General features: G+C 37.9%; 2 protein-coding genes across 6 annotated transcripts in view; both read left to right on the forward strand.

The window, feature by feature from the left end:
• The window catches only part of phldb2b (pleckstrin homology-like domain, family B, member 2b), a 47,068-nt gene extending 43,414 nt beyond the window's left edge, over positions 1-3,654 (forward strand). For all 4 annotated transcript variants that reach the window (XM_028569396.1, XM_028569398.1, XM_028569397.1 and 1 more), the window contains 5 exons: positions 32-122; positions 950-1,096; positions 1,574-1,793; positions 2,014-2,099; positions 2,323-3,654. In XM_028569396.1, the coding sequence (XP_028425197.1) occupies positions 32-122; positions 950-1,096; positions 1,574-1,793; positions 2,014-2,099; positions 2,323-2,463 (685 nt within the window). In that variant the 3' untranslated portion in view covers positions 2,464-3,654. The remainder of the gene's footprint in view (positions 1-31; positions 123-949; positions 1,097-1,573; positions 1,794-2,013; positions 2,100-2,322) is intronic.
• A 2,726-nt stretch (positions 3,655-6,380) lies between these two features.
• tlcd4a (TLC domain containing 4a) overlaps positions 6,381-18,531 on the forward strand; it is a 28,702-nt gene continuing 16,551 nt past the window's right edge. Inside the window, exon 1 of one of the 2 annotated variants that reach the window (XM_028569180.1) lies at positions 6,381-6,460. The gene's annotated coding sequence lies outside the window, so the exon portion shown is untranslated. Of the gene's footprint in view, positions 6,461-8,574; positions 8,903-18,531 lie in introns of those variants that run through there. The other variant, XM_028569179.1, reaches the window with a different exon arrangement.

Here is an 18,531-nt window from a genome sequence, read left to right on the forward strand (position 1 = left end):
GATGAGCATTGAATGTGTTTGTGTGCTACAGTGCCAGTACTTCAAATATGGCCAAGTTAGAGGAGATGGAGCGTCTGCTGAGAGAAGCCCAGGCAGAGAAGAGCCGCCTCCTTGAACACAAGGTCAGTACGTCATAAAGTCCTAATCACAATGATTTCACCTTTTTTTTTGTTATTGGTAGGGGCTGGCCAAAAATATAAAAGCATGAATGTTGTCCCTTTATTTGCCTTTTGTGATAAATCCCTGAACTTAAAGACACAGGGACACTACTGTACTTTTAACTAGCAAAATTGGCATGCACTTCCCAATTTCTATTGGTGTTTGTGTGTTTTAAAGGTACACTGTGTAGTGTTTTAAGTATTCTATTAGCTAAAATCAATGTCTTCATTCATAAATATGTCCTCATTGGTGTAAAATCACCTCTGCCAATGATCTGACTTATCCTTGTAAGCGAAGAATTTCGACGGGCAAGTCCAAGGAGGCTTCCATGTTGTTCCGCCATTTTGAAAAACTAAAATCGCTGAGAGGGACATAAAGCACTAGCCTACCTATCTAGCTAATCCACAACGCGTTTTTGTTCAGAGCCAGCGTCACATGACTGAAACCAGCTGAAACGGAGAAGGAGATCAGTGAGAGGCGCTTGCCACTGCCCCGGCAAATTTGAAAGCCTGCACTGCACTTTAGTTCATGTTGGAGGATCATACTTATGCCGAGCCACAGGAGAAGGAATCCTCGTCGCCAAAAAAGCCAAAATTGGAAGACATGTTGTTATAGCTTTTTGGTACTTAACGGCTACCGTAGTTGCAACATGCATTTGAAAAAGCGAGGCGCTAGAGAGCACTATTCGTTTGAACGCAAAATACAATTTCAGCGCTAGATAGAGAAGAAGCAGAAATTCCTACACAGTGTACCTTTTGAAACCTTTGTAACAATTTCAATTATTCCTCAGGAGCAAGAGATGGAAGTGCGAAATCAGGCGCTGGATGAGGAGAGAAAAAGAAGGGAGGACCTGGAGAAAAGGCTACAGGAGGAGACGAGCAGACGCCAGAAACTCATCGACCGGGAGGTGAAACTGCGGGAGAAACAGCGGGCACAGGTAGGGAAGAAACACGTGACTTTCCCGGGAAACACGGGAGCGTGAACTATTTGTGTTCCAATCGAAAATATTAATTTATGATTGGAAAGTGTTTCTCAATATGCGATTATTCTTTCTGAGGGTTGATGTCGCCTTTTAGGGAACTAACTTTTTTTAGTTTTTCAACAAAGCCAGCAAAGCCTTTGATTCTTTAGCTAACTTTTAGTATGTTTCATGCATACTTCCCTCTCTCTCTGTATGGTTTCAATCATGTCTGTGCTGACAGGTAGTATAAGCTTCATCCATCATCTTCTGTTCTCTTGCCTGGACCATCAACTCTTGGCAGCAGAAGAAAGAATTGTATACTTTCATCTGTCTAACATTCACATCTGCATGATTTGTATGAATTATACAAACACAAAAGAAATTATAAATACGTCGTTTTTTTTTTTTTTTTAATTACTTGAATCAATGCCCCATTCACTCTTTTCTCTCCAGTCTCGGCCGCTAACACGGTACCTGCCGGTGCGAAAGGACGATTTTGACTTGCGGGCTCACATTGAGTCGGCGGGCCACAGCCCAGACACGTGCTTCCACTTATCCATCTCTGAAAAGACCTGCCGTGGCTACTTGATTAAAATGGGAGGCAAAATCAAAACCTGGAAGAAACGCTGGTTCGTCTTTGATCGTAACCGACGCACGCTCTCCTACTATTCAGGTAGGGCACGAGGTGCACAAAAAACTACCACATGAAGACACAAATACACAGACGTGTGTACACTGCATCCACATAGTATTTTACAGATATATTTAAATACATACTATGTTTTACATGTGTTTGAAATATAAATGAAACTCGCTTCAGTACATTTACAAACTTTGTATTGATACATTTTGTTTATATTTATATGTCATAGCAACTGTTATGTCTTCTGCAGACAAGCATGAAGCCAAGCTGAAAGGAGTCATCTACTTCCAAGCTATTGAAGAAGTGTATTATGATCACTTAAAGAATGCACATAAGGTACGTGTGTGTGTGTGTGTGTGTGTGTGTGTGTGTGTGTGTGTGTGGCGCTACAAAAGCAATGCATGCAAATTACATTCCGTCTTGAAAAGTATGATTTATTGTCTTCTAATTTACTTCTCTCTGTCTCCCGCTCACCATACATCATCTCTCTTTCCTTTCTCGTTTTTTTCCCTCCCTCTTGTTATCGTTTCATCCTTCCCCTTTCCTTTCTCTCCTTCAGAGCCCAAACCCCTCGCTGACCTTCAGTGTAAAGACTCATGACAGAGTCTACTACATGGTTGCTCCCTCTCCTGAGGCCATGAGGATCTGGATGGATGTGATTGTCACGGGCGCTGAGGGCTATACGCAGTTCATGGTGTAGTGAAGGAGCGGGACACGCCAACGGGCTACGACTCTTTGTGGCTTTAAGGACTACGTTTTCTATTCTTTTATTTTTTTTTTTTTATCCTTGGATTTTTACTTGTCCGGATGGATGTTATTGTCATCTATGCTGAAAAATGAACACCGTTTCTGTTGTGTAGAGACAGCAGCATGAGTTTCTCAAGGTAATTTTGCAAGGGTTTATTTGCCTTATTTGCAAGATGGGGAGGGTTTACAGTCGTATGTTGAGCATTCATGTGAAATTGTAGACATATACCAGATAATAATTTGAAAATTGTTAGGCAATCGGGTTCAATCCCAGAGACGTAATGACGTTCAGGAGAACTGAAATGTGCTATGGTGCACCACTGTGCCTTGGAGTGAGTTCAGGCATACCTCAAGGTTTTGCTAAACTGTAAAAGACATGCATGTTAAAAATACAGTATATTTGATTTGAGCTGTTACAACCATAGACTGTAAAAAATAGTCTGATTACAACCCATTTTCTTCAGAGACGAGCAGACTGGTACTCAACAGCTCCTTTCTAGCTATAAGAAGCTTTTTACAGAGGATTTTGTTTTAGATACTATTGGAAGAATTGATGTGGAGAGAACCAGTTTGAGCTCTATATTATGCCATTATCAACGTGTTATCATTAACATCAACTAGGAATACATAAGTTGTGTTTAGAAATGCCTAAACAATTGTAACATGTCATGGAAGAACTTGTAGCCAATTTTTGCGATGGCTGTATTCATTTCTAGACTGTTTCAAGTGTGTTCAATCACTTTTTACACAATACATTTTGGCTAGTAAAATTAGTTGCAAATGTATTTTTAATTTTCAACATTTTTTCATCTTGATTTTAATTTTATGTATGATTACTGGGGCATTCTGAGGTCTTAACTGTGTGAATGGATGTGCATGCATGTATCATGTGATCATGTGCTAAGAAGTGCCTGTTTTGTGTGGATACTCTATGTACACCTATATTTACTGCAAACTTGTAATGTAGCTCCATGGTGCTATTCTTACACATCATGAGTCATTTCAAAAAAAATATAATAAAAAAAAAGTATTACTGTGCTGGGTTTACAATTAGGGCTGCGTATTGGCAAGAATCTTGTGATACGATACATATCACGATACATGGGGCACAATTCAATATATTGCAATATATTTCAATACTGTGCGTAAGGCAACTAATATTTAAAAAAAGACATGTTCATAAAAGTCAAAGAAGTTTACTCAGGTAAACAATTCAGTACACAGAAAATCAAACTGCCAGTTTGGGATAGTGGTTCAGAGGTTCTTAGTGAGTTAATGTTTATATGCTGAAGTAGGCCAAAGTTCAGCCACATTGTTAGCTTCTAGCTAAAAGTCAGGCACTGCTTGGCACTGTTAGGCAAGGACACTAGTGGTGCGTATCAGCATAGCCATCTAGCGGTAGGGGGTTTAAACACAACATTAACTTCTTACATAGTCTTACATGGAAAAAAAAAATCGATAGTGCCTTTTTGAAAATCGATGCAGTATTGCAAAATAAAATCGCAATACTCAAGTGTATTGATTTTTTTCTTACACCCCTATTTACAATAGTGTCATCATAGGCTCAGAAATGAAGCTCTGTTCAAACAGTGTCAGGCTTGTTATTTTCCAGTATAAAGACTTAGTTAAATAAGCATGAGGAGAACCACAATTGTTATATTTGTACATTTTGTTGTAGTTAGTTTTAAACTAGTGTGAACAGTTATGATATATTATCAACTCAAAACTCCTGTTTGTGCCTTTTTTATCATATATTGTGTGACAGTATTTTGCCATGGATATTATCTATATAAGAGCTACATGTGTCTATATACAGTGTAAAACTGCCTGGCGAGAATACACTTATGTGGACACATGGTCCAGAGTTGTTTTGTGAGAAAGAGCCTTTGTAGGATTAAATTGTCTTCTAAGATGTCGGGCAGAAGGAATCTATGGTACACTAAACACACTCACTCAAGAGGCTTTTAGTCATCAGAACTGACTGATTATTGTGCTGCTCTGGTCAACTAGCTTTCATTGTATTGCTTTTTTTTTTTACCACTAATTCAATGTTTTTGTTGTCTATTCCACATTGATCACTAAAGCTACTTTTATATTGTATATCATATTTCATACTACATCTGAATGATCCAGTCCACTGATCAGTGCATTTATCATCCTGCCTCTTGGCATTGCTTTTTGTTTATTGACCAAAGTACACATGTATGTGGTATGATGTATATGTGGTTTCTTTGCTTTTACTTCTTTTTTCTCCGTACAATAAGCTGAAAATAATATCTGTTTTTTTTTATATATATAATTTTTTTTTATGTTGATCTACTGTATTTATGCCATTACCAATGCATGTATCTTAATTTTTGTATTTCACTATGAATAATAAAAACTATATTTTACCTTTTTATAATTTTGAAGAAGTTAGTTTCTGTGACAGCACACTTCCTCCCAAAATAAGTCAACTTTCTTGGGTAACAAATAGTCAAATTAATTACTAAAATGTTCTCTAAGTAAAAACAAACAACCATAACCAATGTATCAAAGTGTATAAAACCATAATAAAGGAAACCATTGCAGGGTGAGTAACATGGAGAAAGAGCACCGCTGTGTGGCAGTAGCCAGTACTGTAAGACAGCCATCTCTGATGTAACTGTACATTGCTACTATGTAACGCAGGGATGAGGTGGAATGATTGGAACAATCAAGCGAATGAAAAGAAGAAAAAAAACCGTTTTAGGCGCATTCCTCCCTAGATTGGGCCATAGAAATAGAATATTGAGCCGGACTGGCACATCTTATCATGCTTTGCGTTTTATGTAAATAAAACACAACCACATTAACCAACAAATACAACCATAACAACCCTCCTCCTGTCAAAGTACCTATACCATTAAAGGAGAGCAAATCTGCCTTGAAGCGCGATGTGGTTGTTGTCATCGACCTGCGCATCTTTACATATTTCCCAGAATGCACTGTGACTGTAATGTAGGTTTGGGAGGTAACCTAATTAGAAAGCTACTGTTGTTTGTTGCAACTTCTCTCACTGCAAGTCACGCAGACATAAGTTGTTCGAGTCCGCAGTTGAAAGCTGTAGGGAAAGCCATATAGGTTACAACATCCAAAGTTAACTTGATATGTCAGCGAGCCCTATTTATACCTCGTGGTTTCGAAGCATATTCCTGGGTTGTCTGAAAGAAGAGAGGTGATTCATATGGGTGCTATATTCAGACTAGAAGTCCTGTTACTGACGGTCTTGGTTAGCCTTTTAAAATAGGACTTAATGCTAACATTATGTCTATTTGGTCATTTGGAAACGTTTGGGTCTTTACTGAAAATCATTAAAGTGAGAGAAATGACTTGAACACAGCTCATGCCACACTCATCACATCATAGTTAAAAAAGTGAATATTGTGTTTTTTTTAGACCAGGTGGACAATGACATTACATTGTCATATATCCTATTCTGTCTCGTCTGGTTGCGTGCATGCTGTGAGATTGCAAATCAAATCACAGTTTTTTTCAGTATCTTTACCAAACTGAAATCAATTAAAGGGACAAATTAATTTTAATGGAGGCCTATGTGATGCTATTTCCAGTGTGCTTAAATTTTGAGATTTACTAGACACCAAACCAATCTCAACTCCATTATGCCCAGAGCTGTATAGTAACGAAGTAGAACTACTTTACTACTTTACTTAAGTACTAAAAGGCTGTATCTGTACTCTACTGGAGTATTCTTATTTTTTTCTCCTACTTCCACTTTTACTTGAGTAGATATTTTTTATGAGTTTAATACTTTTACTCCGATAGATTTTTTATGTGCTGCATCGTTACAGAGTTACTGTTGTGAATTCCCCACGCTGTAGGTTAGTTAATTACGTAATTTACGTAAGAAATCCCCGAAATTGTGTTGTGTTTCTTTTCATTATGGTTGCCCGTCCAGAAGTCAGAGACATGTAAGTTTGTACTCTTTCTATTCAGCTATTGTTGCAGCAGAGTAATCTATTCCTGAGTTGTTTGGGTCTGCAGTGAGTCCTGAGTGTTAACCGTTTGACCCTGTGATGTGAAGCTGCTAGTTTACCTGTATGTTGCTAGCTTGCTAACTTTCCTGTTCATTATACGTTACTAGCTAGCCAGTGTGTGATACGTTTTTTGGGGCTTTAATTGTTACTGTGATGGAGGGATGTTCATTTTACTTGCACAGTGTGATAATTGTACATTTTATTTCAGTATTTGTTAATATTTGTTATTTTTAATATAATTAATATTTGTTAATTCCTTTGGCTAAACATTTGACATAATATAAACAATATGATATTCAAAATGTTGACAGCTTTCTTGAATAACTAAATAACACAATACTTGTACTTTTACTTATACTTGAGTAGTATTTTTAAAATAAACTATTTGCAATACTTAAGTACAAAAAATGTTGAATACTTTAGTACTTCTACTTAAGTGTTGTGCTTAAAGAGCACTTCTGCTTCTACTCAAGTCACTTTTTTAATAGAGCACTTGTACTTTTACTCAAGTATGGGTCTCTAGTACTTTATACACGTCTGCATCGTCCTCAGCTGTGAGAAGAACCGCCGTGCCGTGACCTTTGTCCTGGAAATGGGTTGAAAATAATAAAGATTCTTAGTGCCTGGTAAGCTTATTGACCGACAGAAATTCTGTCCTTAGCAAAGAGCTACAATTGATCTGGAGTCTGTAATTGGTTCTTAATGGGCTCATCACAACTGCAGGTCCTGCTAAACCTGCCAAACAACCAATAATATTAGTGCTGTCTACACAAAGCCCAGTTAACTCTGTTAAAGTGCTCATATTATGCGTTTTGGCTTTTTCCCTTTCCTTTGTGTTATATATCTTTTTTTGTGCACGTTACAGGTTTACAAAGAGAAAAAGCCCAAAGTCCACCCCAAAGGGACTTACCATCTTCCATAAAAAACACAAACTGCTCCAAACAGCTCTATTGTAGTCCAGCCTTTACTTCTGTGACAAACGCGCATCACTTTGTAACACACGTTATAATGCTCGCCTAGCTGCTAGCGTGGCACATCCTCATACTCAGCTTCTGACTGGCTAGTAGTCCTTACCTAGCTACTGCGCATGTGCGACTCCCAACAAAGATGGTACAGAAGTGAGATGCCTCACTCTGTAGCTCAAACAGAGAGCTCAACACACAGGGTGAAAAGAGGAGCTGCAGCAATCTGCAGTACAACAAATATATGGTGTTTTTTTTTTTTATTAAACCATGGAAACCTATTCTGATATAACCTCTAAATACAATTATGAACCTGAAAATGAGCATAATATGAGCACTTTAAACATGTTTAGCTCTGTCTACTCATGCTTGCTCTGATGTCAGTTAATGTTTTCCAGCAGTGAGGTGGTTGAGGACAGGTCTTCTTTGATGGTGAAATACTGTTATAAATGAATTCTGTATTGGGGATGGGACAATTTTCACATGATCTGTTTTAATTTGTGGTTGCTCTGTTGATTGTGATTTAGACACATATCTGTGCTGTAAAAAATATTGGATTTTCTCACCTGCCCACTCTGATAATGTGTCGGTGGACATGGTGCACTATGGCTGTTCTAGGCTATGTTTTGTAAAACTCCCCATTGTCAATGCATGTAACCTATTGAATTACAACCCAATAAATGACAAGGTTTACAGCCTCTGATTGTCAAAAAAATCATACAAAGTAGCCTAATCTGTTTGTGACTAATACATGGCAAAACGAGATTCATGTAAAAGATGTAATGGTGTCAGTGAAAGAGTAGATTTAAAGGCCTTCACTGGAGGATTCATTGATTTTTAGACCAGTCGGCCATGGCTGCAGTTTGTTTTACTGGCTGATCCTGTCTGATCGGTTCACCAAGCCTGGGCTATAAATAGACACAGTGAGTGTTCTTGGTCAGACCACTGTGGTAGTGTGCGTGTGTGTGTATCTTTAAGAATTCAGCTGTAATTTGATCTCTATAGAGAGAGAGAGAGAGAGAGAGAGAGAGAGAGAGAGAGAGAGAGAGAGAGAGAGAGAGAGAGAGAGAGAGAGAGAGAGGGGGGCGTCCACACACCACCACCCCCCACCCTGTTGTTTCTGTAATCGAGCGTCGAGCTGCATGATTTGCACCTCTGCAATTAAGCACGTTCGGTGTGGGATGGGATTCTCGCTAAACACCGCAAAGCTGTCATATACACGGAGCTCCAGCCCCGTCGCATCCCCCACAAGTTGCTAGCGTGTGTGGACAGGAGCAAGAGGCGGGCTTGTTTATCAAAAATGACTCGACATGGCTGTGTCGTTGACTCAACATACACGGCTTCGCGAACGACACTGGAAGCCATAACCAGTTGAGAGAGTGAGGCGTCAAATCATCTTAATGAAAGTCATAAGGTAGGTCCATTTGGGAATCTTATCATTTCACTCTTTCCATAACGTCATATCATATGGCTGGTACACACACACAAACACACACACACACACACACACACACACACACACACGACAGGGCCGGTGTTTTTTTTCAAAAACATTATTTTACAACAAGAGCAGCTGGCCATGCAATGCGGCGTGTGTGTGTTGTTATTGCTATATGCCTTGTTTTAAAGAAAACCAGAATACCTCTATGATAACGTTCGCTTTGGGCAATCGATTGCGATTTGCGTTCCCGGTGATGCACATGCACATAGCTAAGTTATTTTCGTGGGTCTATGTTTCCTCGTAAAAGAGTCCACCCGACATGAAGCTGGCAAACAATCTTACAAGAAAAACCTGTTTCAGTCCTGTCGAATGGATTTAAACATCACTTCACAGAAAACGTGGCCACCTATCCTTATATGGCTGAGACAGTATTAGTGGGGCTCTGAATGACACTGCTTAGTTGGAGTTAATTCCTCCAAAGGCATTATTTATACCCTGCTATAGCCAGATCCATTTAGACATTATATCATTTTGACATAATGCACATCTGCTTTTGTGAAAATTGAGTTTTCCAAAAAAATGATTGACCGTTGTGATGCCTTGCTTGAGTCTTGATTGGAGCTCATAGTTTCTGTCCCCTTTTTCTTTATCACCACTGGTCTACCTTGAATTAAGGCTAATAAATTCCCGATCTGCCAGGAAGTGTGTAAGCAGCTCAGTAAATTCAGTGTTTATTGTGTGGGCTTTCAAATGTATGAATCTGCCAAAGAAACAGAAGTGTGATTGTTAAAACACAGATTTTTTTGTTGAGACACTGGTAGTGATTGGTTCACCATGGTGCCTCAGCTGTTCTGTATCCTCAAGTTGACCTGTGTAAATATTTGCCCTTGGCAACAGGGTACGCAATAAACGTGTGTCCCAAAACAATCCTTCTGTGCACTTTGTAAGAATGGCTGAAGGTAGTCCTACTTAGATCCAGATATCTCTTCAGATAAAATCCCAGCATGGACTCTTGAATTATTCCTCCAATGACAAAAAGTCTTTCTGCCTTGCAGCATGCTACATTTATGTACTTCTGCTCACTGCCCGCTAATGCATTACAGGCAGACAAAAGGAGAGGACTCTGAGGAATTGGCCTTTTCAGTTCCCTGGTGACTTTTTCTTGGCTAAATTGTTTCATTGAGGTATACTTTTTTTTTGTCCTCAAGCATTTCTTTAGCGTAATGCAGGAACAAAGGCAGGTATACAATACCTAAGGCCAGAGCTCCAGGGAGTGAAATGTGTGTTTTTTCTTTAAGTATGCCTGTGCAGGGACTGGGATATACTCCATTTTTTTGCTTGGGAGATGTAAATATGTCTTTAATGTTGACTGACTCGACCTCTTTTCAAGAACTGGCAGAGTCAAATCAGTCCATATGCAAATAGTTCCAGGCGACACTAATAAACCGTTCAATGGCCTTGACTCACAGTGGCCACAGTGGACTTTTGTCACTGACATACATTTACTGGCTACAAGCCAGTGTGCATGCAGAGCTGATCATTTTGGCTGTTTATTATTACAGTTTTTTTTACAATCACTTTGCTACTAATTTCAGAACCTTGACGTAATTTTTCAAAACTCTAGACATAAAACTCGTCAATTGTCATCACTTGTAACACAGGCTGTCCAATGTTCCAAACATTGCATTGTGCATTCATATCTTTAAAGAATTCTTGCACTTGCACAATCACTGGTTAAAAAAACAAATCCGTCACAGATCGCCCACACACAAGCTACACATAGTTTCACTGTGTCATCGTTCTTACAATCATTAAATATAGTATTACAAAATAGGTGATACATGTTTCATTATGGTACTACATGTAAATACATCCCTGTAAAAGTACTGCAGTAGTGGAGAAAAAACTACAGACACATTGGAATTGTTGAAGAAAATCTGAAATGTATTGATGAAAAACAGTACAGTACAATCACAACATAGGTTGATTTGAATCAAAGCAAAAATAAATAGCTAGGAAATAGAAAAGAAAAGACAGTACTGTAAAACATCAAATGCAGTGTTCCTCAACTTGCTTGTACTTTAAAAAGCAAAACAAAGAAGTGATTACTGTATTCTGCATCTTCATCAACTCTGTCTTGTGGATTTGGCCACAGGTTATCATCTACATCGCAATTAGCCAAACATCTTGGAAAAAACCTTCAGGCATGGCGAACAATGTGGTATGAAGATAGATAGATAGATAGATAGATAGATAGATAGATAGATAGATAGATAGATAGATAGATCATCAGTAACGAGTTGGCAGAATTGGACCAGCAATTCCAAGCGCCTGCATGCATGCATAGAGTGCAGTACTGTAAATACTCTAAATAGTCTCAAAGCCGAAAGGAATATTTGGAGGACATATCAACATACGTAATTTATTTATTGCTGGGATCAAATTTACATTACCGGTGTCTTTCTGAGACTTGGATTACAGCTACAACTCCTGCATCGGCATTTATGATTCCGGGATATCAAGTATATAGACAGGACAGAGGAAAGGGAAAAGGGGGCGGGGTCTTGATCTACGTAAAGGACAGCATTGACAGTTGTCAAATAGACATTCCAGATCAAACTATAGAGTGTGTTGGTGTTACATTGAAATTATCGCCCCAAATGTCATTTATTGTACTTTGTGTATATAGACCACCAAATGCAACAAGCGATTTTTATACTGGTTTAACTACAATTTTAAAAACATATGAACGAAAGGAAATATTGCTCATGGGCGATTTCAACATAAATTGGCTTGATAAAGGCAAGAGGAAACACCTAAAAGACATTGCAAACTCAATACAAATGACACAATTGATCAAAAAGCCTCCAAGAATAACAAAAACGTCTCAAACTTTGATAGATTTAATATTCACCAATAAACCAGACAGGGTCATTAAAACATACAACCTAATAACTGGACTGTCTGATCATAATTTTGTTCTAATAGCCAGGAAATTAAATAAATCAAGATACATAAACAAAGAACAATTAAATAAACAATGTAGAATTCCTCATATTCCTAAAAGAAATTATGACCACTTCAAAACTGATTTAAATGAAATTGACAGGGCCTCTAAAATAAATAAAGAACACTGTGGACATACATGTGACAATATTATTACTGCTATAAAGAATACAATAGATAAATACACACAGCTTAAACATAGAAAATCAAATAAAAAGAGGCCTCCCGTGGTTTAATGAATCCCTTTGGGATATAATGAAACAGAGAGATAAAGCTCTCAAGGTTTCTCTTAAAACTAAATTAACCACTGATTATTATATTTATAAATCACTAAGAAATAAAGTTACCATACTGCTTCGAAAAGCAAAAGCGAATTTTTTTCTTAAACTTAATCAAAGAGGCAAAAGGTAACTGTAAAAATGTATGGAGGAGCATGGATAAACTACTGGGAAGGGAAAAATACATCAGGAGCATTTACAGCTTAAAATCAATGGAATTGTTCAAAATGAGGGCTCTATTCTGGCTAAACATTACAATGATTATTTCTTGGATTCTGTGTTGGATCTGGCGGAGACTTTTCCTGAAGTGAACTGCTGCCGAGATGATCATGGAGATGGAAATGTGTCTTATTGTAGGTTGCAGAATATAGATGAAGATAAAATTTCCAAAATAATAGCAAATTTAAAAAATAGTAAAGCAAAGGATATATTTGGACTTCATACATCCCTTTTAAAAGAAAACAAAATTATTTTCACTCCAGCACTAACAATAGCTGTGAATCAATCTATAAATGAAAACAATTTTCCTTTGGCGTTGAAAAAAGCAATAGTCAAGGCGATTTTTAAGTCAGGAGATAAGCTCTGTGTGTCAAACTATCGACCTATTAGCATTTTACCAGCCATCTCCAAGATCTTTGAGAAGGTGGTAGCAGAGCAGCTAGTGGAGCATCTTGACCACATTGAAGCATTACATCCTTGCCAGTTTGGGTTCAGGAAAAAATACTCCACAGAGTCTGCATGCTGCTACCTACTAGAAGACATAAAATCCAGTCTTGATGGTGGAGGTGTGGTAGGGGTGGTCTTTCTTGACCTGAGAAAGGCTTTCGACACAGTTAATCACCAGCTTCTTATCAGCAAGCTATCTGACTATTCTCTTGACATAAACACAATAGCATGGATTCAATCTTACCTTAATGACAGACAACAATGTATTGCGGTCGACAATACAAAATCACCCTTAAGACCCTGCAGCATGGGGGTGCCACAAGGTTCTATTTTGCAGTTTATTTTTTAATTTTTAATTTTATTACATTTATATAGCGCTTTATCATAGACACTCAAAGCGCATTTTGGGGGAGGGGGGGTGGGGACTGCTCTCTAACACCACTAATGTGTAGCACCCACCTGGGTGATGCACGGCAGCCATACAACGCCTTACGACGCCAGAACGCTCACCACACATCAGCTAGTTAGGGAGGGGAACATATTTTTGTGGGGGAAACCGGAGAACCCGGAGAAAACCCACGCAGACACGGGGAGAACATGCAATCTCCACACAGAAAGGCCTGGATTTGAACCCAGAACCTTCTTGCTGTGAGGCCACAGCAAGGCAAGGCAAGGCAAGGCAAGGCAACTTTATTTGTATAGCACATTTCAGCAACAGGGCAATTCAAAGTGCTTTACATAAAACATTAAAGAGCAGTTAGAAAACAATTAAAAAACATTAATAAACAAATTAAAAACATTAAAAGACAAGAATAAAATTGATAGTGCAGTATAAGAATAAAAGTTACAGTGCAGTATAAGAAATTAGAGTTAATAAAATAGATTATTTAAAGAAAAGCAACATCAAAAAGATAGGTCTTTAGCTTAGATTTAAAAGAACTGAGAGTTGCAGCGGCCTTACAGGTTTCTGGGAGTTTGTTCCAGATATGTGGAGCATAAAAACTGAACGCTGCTTCCCCCTGTTTAGTTCTGACTCCGGGGACAACAAGTAGACCTGTCCCAGATGACCTGAGAGGTCTGGGTGGGTCATAATGTAGTAGCAGATCAGAAATGTATTTTGGCCCTAAACCGTTTAGTGATTTATAAACCAGTAAAAGTATTTTGAAATCAATTCTTTGAGGCACTGGAAGCCAGTGTAGAGACTTCAGTACTGGAGTGATGTGATCCACTTTCTTGGTTTTAGTGAGGACTCGAGCAGCAACGTTCTGAATCAGCTGCAGCTGTTTGATTGATTTTTTAGGGAGACCTGTAAAGACACTGTTACAGTAGTCAAGTCTACTGAAGATAAAAGCATGGACAAGTTTTTCCAGATCCAGCTGAGACATAAGCCCTTTAACCCTTGATATATTTTTAAGGTGATAATAGGCTGATTTTTTAATTATGTTAATGTGGCTTTTAAAATGTAGGTCTGAGTCCATGACTACACCAAGATTTCTTGCTTTGTCGGTTGTTTTTAACATTGTCGTTTGAAGCTGAGCGCTGACTTTCAATCGTTCCTCTTTTGCTCCAAAAACAACCACCTCCGTTTTTTCTTCATTTAATTTAAGAAAGTTCTGGCACATCCAATCATTAATCTGTTCAATGCACATATTTAATTGTTGTATTGGGCTATAGTTCCCTGGCGATAAGGTTATGTAAATTTGTGTGTCATCCGCATAACTATGGTAATTTATTTTGTTGTTTTCCATAATCTGAGCCAGTGGAAGCATGTAGATGTTGAACAGAAGAGGCCCCAGAATTGAGCCTTGGGGAACTCCCACGTCATATTTGTATGCTCAGATGTATAATTACCTATAGACACAAAGTAGTCCCTATTCTTTAAATAGGATTCAAACCACTTTAGTACTGAGCCAGAAAGACCAACCCAGTTTTCCAATCGGTCAAGCAATATGTCATGGTCTACCGTATCAAATGCAGCACTGAGATCAGGTAATACTAAGACTAAAATTTTGCCACTATCTGTGTTTAAGTGGATGTCATTAAAGACTTTAACAAGAGCCGTCTCAATGCTGTGGTGTGGTCGAAAACCTGACTGGAAGGCATCAATAAGAAAAGCGATAAGAAAAGGTTGAGTTGTTGAAAAACCACTTTTTCTATGATTTTACTTCAAAATGGAAGGTTTGATATTGGCCTATAGCACTAACCACTGGGCCACCGTGCTGCTCCTTTTTTACACTATACATAAATTATCTGCCAACAGTGTGTAAGAGCAAAAGTATTATGTATGCTGATGATACAGTGCTATATGTACATGGTAAAACTGCGGAAGAAGTCGCTCAAAAATTGACCAGAGAGATGAAGAAAGTCTCTTTTATGGCTGAAAAACTCATGCCTCACCTTAAATTTAGATAAGACTGTTTCAATGTTTTTTACAAATCGTTATAAAATACAAAATTGGAATCAAATTTAGGTTTTAAAAAACATATTAAAAAGTTATCAAATACAATTAAATTTAATATGGCACAGTATAGATATATTCGAAATTCCCTTACAATCGGGGCCTCAGGGGCCTATCTAAATGCAATGATTGGCTACTAAAATTGCCCTCAGGCCTCGTGAGTCATTATATAAAAGCTCTCTAAAGATTCACGATAACAAAGCCAGACGATTCCATCACTGTCATATTCTTGTAAAATATAAATTTCTTAGCTTTGAAAATCTGATAATCCACACAAATCTGTGTTTAATGTATAAAATCCTCCATGACACCGCTGCTCCTCCACTAAAAGAATTCATATCTTTGGGCTCTGAAATAACGGCTCGAACAACTAGATCTACAGTGCGAGGTGTATGCAGGATCCCTAAACGCAGGACAACATTTGGAATAAATGTTTTTTCTTGTGTGGCTGCTCGTCAGTGGAATATGTTGCCCACAGAGCTGATAGGAAGCGCACACTTTTACACGTTTGCAAGACAGACAAAGAAATGGCTTTTGTCAAATCAAATTTGTACACACATGTGACTGGATATATGTATGTGTGTGTGTGAGGTCTATAAGAGTAGATCTGAGTACATGAAAGGTTTGAATATGACCTTTTTTTATATTTTATTTATTTGGTTAATGTTAATTTTACTATTCATGTATGTATGATGTATTGTGTATTTTAGTTAAGATCAGCCTGCCCAGGGACTACAGGTGAAAATTAGCTCTTGAGCTAAAACCTGGTACTATGCATCTCTCCCCTTGGGGTTATTGTTTATTGTACGCTGTCCCTGTTTCTTTAAATAAATAAACTAAACTAAACTAAGGTGGTACATGGGAGCATAGAAACAGTGTCTGATAAACAGTAATACATTACATTAAAGAATGATGATGAAATATTACATCCATAGATAATGTAGTCTAATTGGTTCATGCTCCACGCTAATTGGTGACAATGAATCTTGTTAACTTTAAACTTTCATGATCTAAACATGGAATATTGTTTGTCTGTTTCCATACAACTATGCATTAAGAGTAATGCAACAGTTACTTATCATTTTGAGTAGTTGTATCAATTGATAGTTAGATGATTGTAATGGAATGAATAGACAATCATTTGAAATGTAATGTGTGAATTGCTTTTTGAAATAGTAGTACTTTGATGTTAAGTTGTATTGAACAGGTGATCTTTGTTAAATGAAGATATGATCTTAGGTTTATGTGTATTGTATCCAAGCAATTGAAACAAGTTAGAGTTTTGAAAAATGTCCATTTTGATCATTGGTTGTGAGTTTTGTGTCTAGAGTTTTGAAAAATGACATCAAGGTTCTGAAATTAGTCCTAAAGTGATAATAAAAAACTGTATCGAAACTCACTTTTGATCCAAATAGGAGTAAATATACAGTACAGGCCAAAAGTTTGGACGCACCTTCTCATTCAATGTGTTTCTTTTTTTGACAACTCTGCAAACCCTTGGTGTTCTCTCAATGAGCTTCATGAGGTAGTCACCTGAAATGGTTTTCACTTCACAGGTGTGCTTTGTCAGGGTTAATTAGTGGATTTTTTTCCGTTTTTAATAATAAAAGCAAAGGTTGGCTGCTTTGAAGAATCTAAAATATAAGACAGGTTTTCAGTTATTCCACAATTTTTTGTTAAGTACATCGGTCGCGGGGGGAGCAGCTCCAGCAGGGGACCCCAAACTTCCCTTTCCCGAGCAACATTAACCATATTCCATATGTGTTCATTCATAGTTTTGATGCCTTCAGTGAGAATCTACAATGTAAATAGTCATGAAAATAAAAAGGAAACGCATTGAATGAGAAGGTGGGTCCAAACTCTTTTACATATCATGTTACTTCAAGGCTTAGATTTGGAATAAATAATGCATCAATATGAAATAGATTTTATTGAACCATCCCATGCTGATCATCCTTTATACCAGCCATGTTCCACTCAAATTTTCCAACTCAAGGCTGACACACTTCCATTTGCAAAGCTGTGATACCAGTTTCCCATAACTATTAGCCTGTAGTAGAGCTGTGCAATATATCGGTTTAATGTTGTAATATTGGGATGTGGATTTTTACTTTTGTGGTTTTATTGCAAGTCACTTTTTTTGTAAATTTCTTTTTAAAAAAGCACGAGTAGGCATTCAAAAAATATTGTAATGTGATTTTGATGTATATTGGTATCATAGTATTTGGTCTGACACTTAATTTAGTCATAATGATCCACCCATGAACTGTGTTATTAAATCACACACGTACCAGACCAATAAAAGAAGCATGGCCATTTATTTTGTTCTGTACATGGTGGGATTAATGCAATCCAAATAATGGAGCAGCTTTAGTGATGCTCTGACTAATGGTGTATACAACTCAAGCGCAAAATTGCCACAGGGGACGGAGGGTCACGTAAACTCCAATTTAAGAAATAAAGAAATCCACACACATAATGTCGTCAGATCCTCCAAAAGTTGAAAGAAAGCTATTTGTTCCCCTTAGTATTTCACTCCACAATGCACTTTGCTGTGTAGCATTCACTGAACTCCTCCTGCACGTTGGTGTACATGTCAACCAGCAACAGTGAACACAACAGCTGTGTGCACAGCTCAGGAGCATGTGCACTTAGATGATCCAAGTTTCATTCAGTCACTAACTTCTCTATTTAAAACAGAGTCTGTATTTGATTTAATAATCAAACAGGTTGTTATTTTGGTGTTGTTTAAAACGCACACGCTCGTGGGTGCCAACAGTGTCTCTGGCGCATGGTCATAAATGCCCTGTGTACTTTGTTCTGTGCTTTACACAACATGTAGCTGCTGGTTAGAGAGAAATATAAAGCGGTGTACCGACTTTGTGCCAGGTGTGTGCACGTCCGGTAAGCTCTTTATGAGTTGCTCTGAAAGGGTCATTACATTGCCACTCATTAACAATGGATGTTAATTTGGAGATACACTCTTCCCTGCAATACACTAAGGGAAAGTCTGGGTTTTGTGTCACTCCGAATGCACTTGCATTACACATACTGTAGCTTTGTGTTACAGTTTTTTACAATGACTTTGCTACTAATTTCAGAACCTTGACGTCATTTTTCAAAACTCTGGACACAAAACTCACAACCAATGATCAAAATACACATTTTTCAAAACTCTAACACTTTTTCCAATT

This window comes from Perca flavescens, chromosome 22, assembly GCF_004354835.1.
Source record: "Perca flavescens isolate YP-PL-M2 chromosome 22, PFLA_1.0, whole genome shotgun sequence".
Classification (NCBI taxonomy): Eukaryota; Metazoa; Chordata; class Actinopteri; order Perciformes; family Percidae; genus Perca; species Perca flavescens.